This window comes from Colossoma macropomum, unplaced genomic scaffold (genome assembly GCF_904425465.1).
Source record: "Colossoma macropomum unplaced genomic scaffold, Colossoma_macropomum, whole genome shotgun sequence".
Taxonomy (NCBI): Eukaryota; Metazoa; Chordata; class Actinopteri; order Characiformes; family Serrasalmidae; genus Colossoma; species Colossoma macropomum.
In genome coordinates this window covers 14563812-14576622 of record NW_023494807.1, presented here as the reverse complement: position 1 = coordinate 14576622, position 12811 = coordinate 14563812, and the positions used below count along the sequence as shown (strand labels likewise).

Genomic DNA, 12811 nt, shown 5'->3' with positions numbered 1-12811 from the left:
TCAAAATACCGAGTGGGTAGCCTGGCAACACCCTTGGCAACGTCCCCCGGAGTTATTTACAGTCATACAAGAACAGACTCCTATTTCTATAAATCTGAAGCTGGAAAACTACATTAACGTTTCAAAAATATATCTGAAATAGTTGGTGAAATCTGACAAAAACAGCATAAAAGTTTGCACCGTGCACCGTGTTCTGTCTACTGTATGCACACATATCTCCCCAAAGAGGGAAAGCGTTTCCTGCTTTCGGCTTCTCCAGCAAGCCAAATGGCTATTTTTATTCAGATGCAGGAATATCCCTCTAAACATGATGAGCATTGCATGCTTTCCCGTTTATCTGTTAAGCAGTGACAGGTGTGTTCTCCTCTTTTATAATGTCTCTGGTGTAGTACAAACTGTTTGGCGTATATGGATATTTTCAAAAGCGTAGTTTTTCACTGTGTTTTTGATTTTCCTTTACACACAAACTGTTTAAGGCCACTGAAAACAGAGCTTTAGGAAAATGCTCTTCAGGGTGTTGATCATTTTTCCTTTTTGCTTGAGTAAACATATCTTTTTGAAAATGAAAACCAGAAGAAGAACTTTTAGTTCCCTAAAGAACAGTGGACAGCTCTTTAAAAAACATTATTGCAAATGAGATTTGCGATTGTGAAGAACATTTTTTTAAGTTTAAAGAACCTCAGTACAATTTAATGGTTGTATAAAGCTAAGCAACATTTAGGAACCTGGTTTTGTGTGGACAGAGAGATGCTAAGAGTGGGGATTTTTAGTGTGGAGGGGAAAAATGCAGTTTCAGAAATATGTGGATGTGTGTAGAGTAGAAGGCCTTAATTGCATATGTTTGTAGACCAGCGAACCCTCTTTGTGAAGATCTATCTTCCTTCAGGTTTCACCTCCAACCCAAATCTAACACACCTCATTCAGCTAATCAAAAATTCTGAAGGCAATCACTAGATGGATCAGGTAGGGTGAATACGGGTAGGAGTTAAAGCCTGGATTTTAAAATCTAGACAAAACTCCCTCTCTCTCCGTTTTACCATGTCCCTTTCTCCCAGTTGCTCTCTCTCTTGCTCTCTGCAGCAGATGGCTGGCAAAGCACGCAGAAATTAGATCAAAGGTGAAACAGGAGAGTCACTATGAGAGACATTATTGAAGACTGAGAGGACTCAGTGTGTGAGGTGTTATTTGATACCTGAAAGAGACAATCCCAGAATTCCCATCTGCCATCAATCACACACACGCACACACACACACCAGTCCCCCATATGTGTTCAGCTCCTGTTACAGAGACAGGTTATAGCTGAATAGCTGCTCTTTCCACAAACCAGTGGAACTGAGATTAGCTGAAATAGCAGATGGTCCAACTGACTCAAACCAATAAAGCCAATTTTCAGCAAACAAATGACTGTATGGGGTTTTTATGTGTGCTTACTTTGGCTTCAATGACATCTCGCCTTGTGTCCTCTCCTGTGCTACAATATGAACCATACTAATACAGCAGACATTATTTATTATTATTATTATTATTATTATTATTATTATTAGTAGTAGTAGTAGTAGTAGTAGTGATGGTGGTAGTAGTAATAGTAGAACTATTATTATCACTACTACTAGTATTACTATTACTACTGTTACTTCTGCCATCAGTGACAAAAACTGGAAACTGTGTTTACCCTATGGAAATCAAATGATTCTGATGTTAAATTAACTGCATTCACATGATGAAAACAATGTTATGAAAATACTGAAAGTAATACATACATGCTAATGAGCTTATTTTGTCCACTTATATAGCTATAACCAAAAGCACTGCTTTTTGAATAAAAAAAAAATGTTTCTTTAGGGTCAAATTTGACCACAGGATGATTAAATTGTGATTAACTACATAAAAGAATGACTCACTGCAATTGATTATTATTTTTATCATCACTATTATTATTGTGCTGGTATTTGTTTAGTTTTTGCCTTTTCTATCCTGAGGATAATTACACCCTGACCCTGATCAGTGCTCTAACTCTTAGAAACAAGATACATCCAGGTCTAACGGTTCCAGCCCATCTGTTCTGGCAGGCCCAAATGTGACCATTTTGCTTGTCCTGAATTCTCTAAAAATAAATGCATTGCTAAAAAGAAAGCTCAGAAGCTGTCTGCTCACCGTCTGCCTCTTCCACTGAACTACAGAGGACAACAGAATACTAACAACAGCCTGAGCTGATAAAGCGGGTTTCAGACAGACGGGGGTCTGTTTGAATAGCACACCGATGCTGAATGGAGCAGTGAGGTTCCACTCGGCTGAATGTGTGTAGGTCGCTCCATTCAGAGGAAAGGTGAAAGAGATAAAAGCTCGTGGAACAGCAGCTGTGTGTGCAAGCTGACATGGTGACGGAGGTTAGACCTCAGAAGCTGCTGTTATTGAGGCGACAGCAACACCATGGTTTAATTTGATTTCCAAAACAAACAGTTCTGGTTCTAAGATCTGATTGGCTGAGACATGGTCAAAGTTTAAATACTCCATAAACAAGCACATCAACCGAACTATTACCCCAAGTTATTAAAGACTGTTGTGCTGTTAATGACAGTTATGTGGCTAACAATGTTACTAACAATTGCTTAGCAGAAGAATTGCTTATTGAGCAATGTGTATGACTGAACATGTGTATTACCATATTGCATTTTCTTGTTTTGTAAAACTAGACATGCTTAATTTTCATCTTCGAAGGTGAGCATGCAAGTCAACATTTATAAAAGTGTTTTTATTGTGTTTAAATGCTATTTTTCCTTGACTGCCCTGATTCCCTACCAACACTACCAATATAAGGTTAACAATAATGGAAGAAAGCAGATTGAAACACATCATGGGTCTGAGGAAAATTAAATAAAGGTGAAATAACACAGTAGTGAGTATTTGCATTTGAGGTCAAGCTGTGTTTGTTTATTGTGCTGTTTAAGCAGCCTTATTTAGCTATTTACTCTTCCAGGTAATGATTAAGTCACCCAGCAGGACTGATATCTAGTGTCAATAACTGCACAAGAATGTACAGTGGAACAACGCTACGTGTTGATTACTATTTTTAGAAATATCACTTTGTATATTTACATTGGTTCGACAATGTAATGCGAGCTAGCTTTGAAGCTATGATGCCAGTGCTGTATTAGCAGGCATGCTAGCAGCTAGAGAACAAGTGTTTGAAATGATTGTAAAGAACTGTTTAAAGATTAATAACCCTCCATATAATGTAAAGGTTTTCTAAAGCCAAAAATCATTTAAGAACTTTTTTTAAGAGCATGTTATTAACTCCTACTTGGCTGGCATGCTTATGTTTTCAAAACATTTTTATGGATTTGTGTGAACAGAGAGATTTTCAAAAACGCTTGTGGGTGAGGATTTTTTGGTGTGGAGGGGGGAAAAACCGTCAGAAAAATCAGGATATGTTCAGAAGAAGCTTTATTTCTATGTACTTCTAGACCAGTGGTCACCAATCCTCTACATGTGATGTATCAGCATTTGTGCGAGTTGAAATCATCATCTGATCGATATGTTACTACACTAACAACAGTCAGTTATTTTTCTAATTTAGACCTAGCTGGAGAGCTAGTTAAATCTGTCATCATGTGTTAGCTCAGGACATATCAGTAGACACCATGTCACAATTATGAAATTAATCATCAAATAATCATGAGATTTATGCACTACTGCTCCTTTGTCAGCACTGGATGAAAACTGTGTAGCAGTGCCTTGTACACCACTGCTACCATAATAAGAGTCCTGTACTTGTATTATTTAAATAAGGTAACTTGATTTACTTGAACAATTACTGAACATTCTTCTCTTTCTTCTTCTTCTTATCATCATCATCATCATCATCATCCTCATCATCATTAGTAGTAGTAGTGCTAGTAGCAGTACGATAGAAAAATTGTGCATTGTCAAAAAGCATCTGGTAAAATTTGGGCTTCGAACCAGTTTGAGGTGGACTAAAACAAAAATATCGATTTCCATTCTGCGGGTGGAATGGCCACTGGTGGGCCTTTGTAACATTGTAACATTGTAATTGTAATATGACATAGTGTGGCTTACTGATTTAATCGATTATTTCTTACTAATAGTTCACTGACCAGGCACATGCAGAGACAGACCTGTCGTGGATATACCGTAACAGTTTCTCTTTAAGAAAACACCACATTGGGGTTATTTTGAATGACAACCAACCGAACAGCAGTAAAAACTGTTCTTATTGTACAAACAGGGATTTATGCAAGGGTCACGCCAACTATATAGTATGGTGGGTAACATTACAGCCTGGTACGCTGGTGAGTGGGATTCAAATTTTTGTTTGGACAGTAAAGCTAGTATTTCTTGCTGTCTTGGGGAAAAGTCTTAATACAACGTTTGGTGTTCTCTGAAGCATGACCGGAATGCTCCTCTTGGTAAGACTGCACGCTATATGCTGTTTTTGATTTTTTTTAATTTAATCCGCATTCATGTTGCCCCTTTAATCCCCTTCGGCCCCTCCTCTTCAAAATGTCTCTAGTGTACTTTACACATGTAGACCAAGCAATATGTTTCAATACTTTAACAGGGTTCAGATTAGGGGTGCCCAAACTTTTTTGTCTCACCAAGACAAAGCAGTTTACAAATAAAGAATGTAGTTGGGTTTAAGTCGGAGTTATGACTACATCATATTAATTCATATTTTTCTATAAAAATTATCCATATAAAAAATTGTATAAAATGGTATAAAAACACTTTTGTTCTCTTATCGTCTAACAGATGGACAGGCAGGCCCAACTTTGGCACGTGGGACCCATTTTGGGAAGCCCTACACACTTAAAAATGATGGTTCTTCAAGGGTTCTTTAGTAAAGAAAATGGTTCTATATAGAACCATGAACACTCAAAGAACCCTTTGCATGACTAAAGGGCTCTTTGCACCATGAAATCCTGGAAACCCAGAAGTGTTCTCTATCAATCTGAAGAACCATTTCATGATGCAAAGAACCCTTTAATCATCAAAAGGGTTTTTTGAGTATTTATGGTTCTATATACAATCATTTTCTTTACTAAAGTACCCTTGAGGAACCTTCTTTTTTAAGAGTGTAGCTTTAAATACTACAAGCGAGGACAATTCATTACTTTATTATAGGGGCCTCTTAACATTGTTTGGAGTATTTTTTAAACTAAATGTATTTTAATCCAAAACGCCAGTTCAGTGGAATCAAAGCACAGCCGCATGGTGAGGATTGACAGAGCAAAGTGGCCAAGGCTTGTGTCAGCCTGCAAGCTATTTTTCCCACGATATTAAGTCATTGCCTTCAGTCATTTACATTCATTATTATATTCCTAGGAAAACTACAGTTAATTTCCATCACCATTAGTTGCACCGTGACCATTCCAGCAAGCCAGCCCCCTGCTGTGTTATTCACCCCTCCAACTGAACAGACTCGTTCAAAGTACAACAAGTGTTCTACGCTCTTGCTAGTCATCCTTTAATCTTTTAAAAATAGGGCCTATCTCATGATTTACAGTTCATTTATATTCCAGCAGAGCAAAACGATTTTCGTTTTGCTTTCCACTGATTTCTATGGAGATCAGCAGCAGTTGAGCATGGAGCATGGTGGGAGTCGGGCAGAACTGAAGATGATTCAGGTGAAGGGAGAGATGAAAAAGCTGAGTTAAATCAGATGTTGATATGTGGTGTGGTTATGAGTCACATCCATATTCAAAACACACTGTAATCTTTGTTGAGAAGATGGAGAACATTGCAGGAGATTATTCTACTTTTTAAAAACAAAACAGTAAAAAAACAATATTAGGCTTTTGTAAGCTTATGTAGGCTTAGCTGCGTTTCATTTTCTTTAATTCTGGACAACCAAATTTGCATTTTTCGCTCCACAAAGCACCCAACAGTTGGCGAGGTAAGCAATTTCACATGCCACAAAAGTCTCCGTCTCACCTTGTCTGTGCAGCTGTTCTCGTCTGGCTCTCCCCCGATGACGAAGAGTCTCCCTGCACAGCTGGCCACAGCTGGAGAGCTCACAGCCTCCTTCAGAGGGGCCACCTCCGTCCAGCGGTTGGAGAAAGAGTCATACACCTCCACATTACTGAGACAAGACTGACCATCATATCCTCCTACTGCATACGCCTGTGAATTCAAACACATACATAATGTTGCTGTCATTATTACCTATTTCTTAGTCCTACAGATAGACATACAAGTCACATGACAACTAGGTGTGCAAAATCAGAATCTGCCAAGATCGTAGCATGAATATGTAAGACTCTTTGTGCTAAATAGCCAGTTTCTTACTTTCAATGCAGCACTTTATTTTACTTCATATTACTTGAAGAGGCGACCGTTTCTTTTTTTATTTAAAATGCTAACTTGATCCATAAAAAGCAAATAATGTTATTCATGTTTAAGTTTGGCTAATAAAAAGTAGTGTGTACTAGTGTGTTTCATGTTTTCTCTTGGCCGTCATAGTGGCCCTTATTTATCAAAGTTGCATATGGTCAAATCTGATTGTAAAAAAAAATATGCAACACACAGTTAGTACAGAAGCATCTCACACACTGCAGTAGTACAGCATTTAAATATGTTATTATATAATATATATGTGTGCACTTCTAATAATCTTTTGACAACTATCTCAGAAGGCAGTCAAACCTCCCATTTCAAACTACACACACAGAGGTACACTCTAGAGTTGGCACAGTATCAGTATTCAGCAAATTCTAGATACTGGAGGAAAAAAGAATGAATCTGAACTGTTCCTTCAACAAATATAGCCTGAAATATCACAAAATTGCTTGTAGTGCAAAGTGAACATGTAATAACAGCAGCCACATACAGCCTAACGTTACAGGTTACAAGCTAGCTAAGCATTATACCGGCATTACGATTACTTTAAGATGGCCTAATGTAAATGCTCTCTCATTGAGGAATTCCACAGATTTTTCCAAAAATTAAGCTATTCAGAGTGATTTGATGTGAAATGGTTCACACTCAGATTTCTTTACAGTGCTGATTATAGATACCAGGGGCACAATGTCTACTCGAACAGAATTTTTTATTTCTTTTACTACCCAAAATAACCAGTGAACCTGTACAAGTATTCTAAATTTTTATATGTATGGAAATCTGAAGAAAAAAAAATGTTTGGGGACTATTTATCCTCACAACAAACTGCATGTACGTTTCAGCCATGAATGTATTTCAAAATGTACATTTTAGGTCAAGATCTTACCTGAAAACTTTTACAAAACCATCATGCAGTATATTCCCATTTATATAACCATTTCATGTCATACCCATTTCCTGTAATAGACGTCAGACATCTGGTTCCCATCACCACCACTGAGAATTGAGGGCAGTGTGTTACTTTCTCCAGAACGGCAAACTTCACACAACTTATTTATGCAGAAATTAAAAAAATAAATAAATAAAAAAAAAATCGGTGGACGCGTTTCAATTAAAATAGCTCATTTTAAATATCACACCGGCATTGATGTCCACCAATGCTGATGCTTTAGTATCACTATGAGGAGAAGAGAAAATGGCATTGTGCCATTTCTTGTACGCACACATGCTCATGTGTGTGCATACAGGCAAAAAACACAAGCAAGCATGACTTTTGATAGCCATCAACCACTTCTTGCTCAAGCCCTGTAGCTATTCATACTGCTGTCTGTCAAAGTAACATGTTCTACTCATCTACTCCTTTACTTACGCAGTTTGCGTTTAAAGCGATTCCAAAGCACTAAGCAACTGGCTGCATACCAGCTCATAAGAGCAAACACGCACATACACGTATTTATACAAGAATGCAGAATGAACAAACACGCATATGCACACATAGATATGATCTGAATGAAAATCTCAATCAGCTCGAAACCACAGGAGCACAAGGATACTGTAGATCGTTGTTGTCTGCGTATGAAGAGTTTAGGTGATGCGTAGTGTGTGTGTGAGATGAGTTTTTACCAGACCCCAATAAAGTGTTTCAAAAATTAATAAATAAAATTAAATAATAATAATAATAATTCATGTTGTCCCGTTTGTCAAACGTCTGTGCATGGGCATGATTGAAACAAACTGCTCCTGCCAAAGTCCATAAACAAGATCTCATAAAGCAAAACAGAAAGACAAAGAGAAAGAAATAGAGAAAGGAAAATGTGATGTCTTTAATCAGTAAACATTTCACAAAGTACTAGAGACGCAAGTTAGTCAAACAAAAACACGGCATCAACTAATGATTCTTTGCTGACCCTTATTATAACGTCAAAATGAGGTCATACACCATCACTAAAGTGCCAAGATTAAAACACATCACAGCCAACACTTACATAACCAATCTGTTCTGTTTACAGAAACACCTTTTATTCCATTAATTTTATAGCTACATTTACTGTTCTAGAAGATGACAACTGTAGATAGCATAGCTGCTGTTTACAACTGATGCCTATTCCTGAGGACAACATGCTTTGGCCAGAGGCGTAGACGTGATATGCAGACACATTACTGTTCATAAGTTCAGAATCACCATTCAACATTGTGGAATCACTGTTTTCAATAATATAAAACAAATCTTTTAAAGATATGTGTATGAAATGATTCTATTATGATGCTACTACTCTACAACTTCATACATTTCAACCAATTAGCAGGAATATCAGGATGTGTTCAATATGATGCACTGGGCTGTGGATGATTCTGGAATGACTGAGAAAGCAGTAAAACAGTATAATAAAATGAGCATTCAGAATCATTTAATAACTTCTTGGTAATTTAAAAAAAATGACCTGGTATCTAACATATAGTATATCAATCTACACTGTATAAGTTATTATTAAATAAAGCATAGCAACTGTTAATCTGACAAGTGATTCCAGCCTTTTGAATGGTAGTGTAGACATCGTCGCTGTCAGACCTTGCAATTTTTTACATAGTTAGAAAATACCAGCTGCTGTTCACACTCTGTCAAAGTTTCAGGGTGAACGGAACATTAGAATCAAATATTGTTATATTAACATCCATTCATATTTAAGAATGTTTTTCCTTCTTCTGTAAAGTTATCATTTTGAAGATGCACGATATTTTTAGGATAGTAACAATATGTTATATACACAGCAGGATCTGTGTATACCCACATAAAAATGCACAATGACAATTTAAGAGTTTTATGTTACATTACTATCACTGTGTGTAAAATTCCTACCATAAAAAAAAAACAAATCAACACAGAAACTCAAAACTGAACAGTCACGGAAATAAAAACCTCTCTCACTCCTTGTCAAGCTAGCTGATGAACTGAAAACAAAACCAGACTGTATGAGTCAACAATGCGAATCAAACAGGCATTACAATGAGTTACTGCAAGAAAGACTTCTACATTAACAACGACAACAAAAACGTTTTGTTGTTTCCAGAAAACACTGGTGGATATTGCTTGCATGGTCCCTTACAGTGTTGTTAATGTTAGCTACCAGTAGCTACTTTAACTAGCCTTGTAGGTCGCAGCTACATTTGCCTGGTAAAGAAAATGAATAGAACTCAAGCAAATGAATGCAAAACATTCAGAAGTGTAAGTATTTATACAGGTACATAAGGGTTTTATATACATTGCTATGCTAAGGCTAAGCTTGCTAACTGTAGGCAACAAATAGCTGTTGCCTTTTGTACCTGTGGTAATGTCCATGTCTGTATTGTTGGGGGGCAGCTAGTCACAGTATACACACTACTGCCACATGCCACAGTGATTGGCCAGTGAGTTCATGTCAAGTTTGCAAAAATAAAATAGAATAAAAATAGAAATTATATAATTATACAAATAAAAAATTATACAAATAAAAAAGCCACAGTCTAACACCAGACACTGGTGTGTGTGTGAGGCACTGGTCATGTTAGCAGGGCAGGGTGGCACAGACAAAGGGTTGCGCAGGGACGTACACTCCTCACCCTGCTCAAAACAAATGAGAGCTCTGTTAAAGCCTCGCATGCTGAGGTAATGACCTTATGAGTTCTCAAACACGCACACGCAAACGCACACACACACACTGCCCTCATATTGTCCTCTGTTCTGAGCACGTGAATGCAGTTCATCAAGCAGCTCTGAGGGGAAAAACAGCCAGCTGGCCCACATTAGCCCATCAGACAGGAAACCAGTCCAACAGGAAGAGAAGAGAGAGAGGGAGGGGGGTTTAGTGAGATGGGTAAAGAGAATGGAGGAGAACGAGAGCAAAAGAAAGAAAGCAGAGAATATTTTAACGTTTGATTTTTTTCAAAAACCGTGAAAAAGACTGATTAATAGTCAAAAGAATCATCTGATTATTTATAATCGATAGTGAAAGCACAAAATGAATCCAATTTGAAAAATTACTTGTACAATAATGCAAATTTCTGCTAACACCTCTAGGATTTGTAGTAGTATGTCAGCACTAAGTTGAGGCTTGTGCACATGAACATTTTTTGGCTGTTCTAGATTAAACACTGAAACATTTATAGCTTGCAAAAGACATTTCGTGTTTTACTTGAAGCTTTGAACAGACTTATCATATATTTTATCTTACAGCAGTATTACAGTGACTCTTTCAGTACTATTGTTCACACTCACAATCAGTGATGTATCTGAGACTTCCAGAAGGCCTAGAGTGATGTTTTTTTCTAAACTGGTCCCACTTATTCTAAATCAAAACATGATTCCACTGTTACTTCCTAAATATGCTGGTAGTCAATATAATGAGTAAGGCTTTCAGTTTAAATCCTGAAGTCGTAACCAATGGGACATCTAGCATGGCTTTATGTGCCTAGATACTGCAGAGGAAAAAAGTTCTGATTATATCATTTGCCATCAAGATTTTAATCCTTTATTTCTAGTATTTTTTTTTCCAGATTAACATTATGATCAGAGATGTAAATTTTACTATACAAATAAACATTACTAAGAGAGAGGTGCAGAGAGAGAAAGAGAGAGAAAGAAAGAGAGAGAGAGAGAAAGAAAGAGAGAGAGAGAGAGAGAGAGAGAGAAGAGAGAATGGAGAGGAGAGAAATAAAATCAGAGGAAGATTTTACAGTAGAGTGCAGTTGGAGTGTGTGAAGTGTTTATAACCCTCTGCAGGATGAGTAAACATGCACACACACACACACACACACACACACACACATACACACAGACTGGAGGCTCTGAGGTCAGGCTTGCAAAACCATGCATGTCCTTTTCCTCTGCCCATTGCAGTCAGCCTGAAAAACGCTGCCCTTCTGATACAGAGGATGAGCGGAAGCTTTGGGCAGGCCAGCAGGAGAGAGGAAGGAAAGAACAATGTTGGATGATGCCATGCCCATCCTGCTGCGAGGATCATCTAGATTAGATGTGTCCAGAATTTAGAATGAAGTTCCAGATATATTATTGTATTTCAAATGCACAATCAAATCGTGAGGCAGATAATGAGCCAAAATGATTCTAAATAAGTAATTACAGTAAAGCATTTGTCATTTAATAACACCTGTTGTTCCAAAATACTTACAATATTGAAAAGTCTCAAAATGAATATTTTGGTATTAATAACATTTAAACCTACATTATAAATCATTTTTATTATTTATAGTTTCCATCCAATACCCACATCAGCTAATCAATCTTTCATTAAATTAAATCAGGTGCTGATGGAACTGAGAAAATCTATATAGTTGCTAAATCCAGCAAGAAGTCATGAACCAAACCTGCATTCTTCTAACTGTTTAATTCATTTTATAGCATTAGTGTATACATTCTAATGTTACATAGCAGTTTTACTCACTTGCACGCTTGTTGATTTTCTACATGAAAATAAGTTAACATGTCAGAAATCACACTTAAATAGGTCAGAGATTAACATATTGGTTACAAGTTTTTACACAGACCACAATTTTATATATTTTTCTACCAATATGTCAAATTCAGGAAATAAACAGTAACTTTGCAATGTTCAGAACTTTTTTTCAGTTCAAATATATAAAAAAACGTGTCATATACTATTTGGTCTCAATTCAAATTGAGGCAAATTTGTGTCACTGACCTGACATGTTAGGGTATTCATACAAAAAAGGTCAGGTTTTTTCTACTGAAACTTGTGTTCAGACCACTCTCAGGTAAATTAGAACTACTCCTCTAAGACTTGTCACTGTTAGTGATCAGAGTCTGTACCTCGATGTAACTCGAGGGCACACTGCCATTAAATGAAACAACAAATGCAAAGAAATTCTGAAACTCATGTAAATATTTCAGATTCTACATTTCACTCTGATTGTTATTCTGACAGCAGAATTTGTAATGAAAAAAAGTATTAAATTAGAAAAGTAATAAAAGCATTTTCACTGGGCAGTTCTGAGGTCAGTCTGAGGCTCTGAGGTCAAAAATGAGAGAATTCAGTGCAAGACACTTCAAACTTGGAGCACACAGAGCCGAGACAAAGAAAACAGTGTGTAGTTGTTAGTTTATAGTGGAGAGATGAGGAGGATGAAGAACAATTTTAAGACAATAACATGGGAACGAAATTTCTGTGCCAGAAAGTATTGTTGTTTTTACTAAAATGACCCTTTTTAGTTTTAAATGAACAAAGTACAAAGTTAAATCAGGCTTCTGCAGTGGCACTTGTGTTCTAGTTAGTCAAACCCAGTACATTTCTTTCAAAATGTAAACCTCTGCAATTATCGCTTTAGATAAGACAGAGATATCACTGATAAAACTAATAATGGTATTACCAAGCTTATTATGAAGAGAGATGGGGAAAAAAGGAGGCTCTGTATCCAGATTGGAGAAACACTGTTTATCTTTTG

The 12811-nt window shown here is 36.9% G+C and overlaps 1 protein-coding gene across 1 annotated transcript in view; it reads right to left on the bottom strand.

The window, feature by feature from the left end:
• Positions 1–12811, bottom strand: part of klhl24a (kelch-like family member 24a) — a 46608-nt gene that overhangs the window by 7787 nt on the left and 26010 nt on the right. The window contains exon 6 of the mRNA XM_036556166.1: positions 5954–6142. Coding sequence (XP_036412059.1) covers positions 5954–6142 — 189 coding nt within the window. The remainder of the gene's footprint in view (positions 1–5953; positions 6143–12811) is intronic.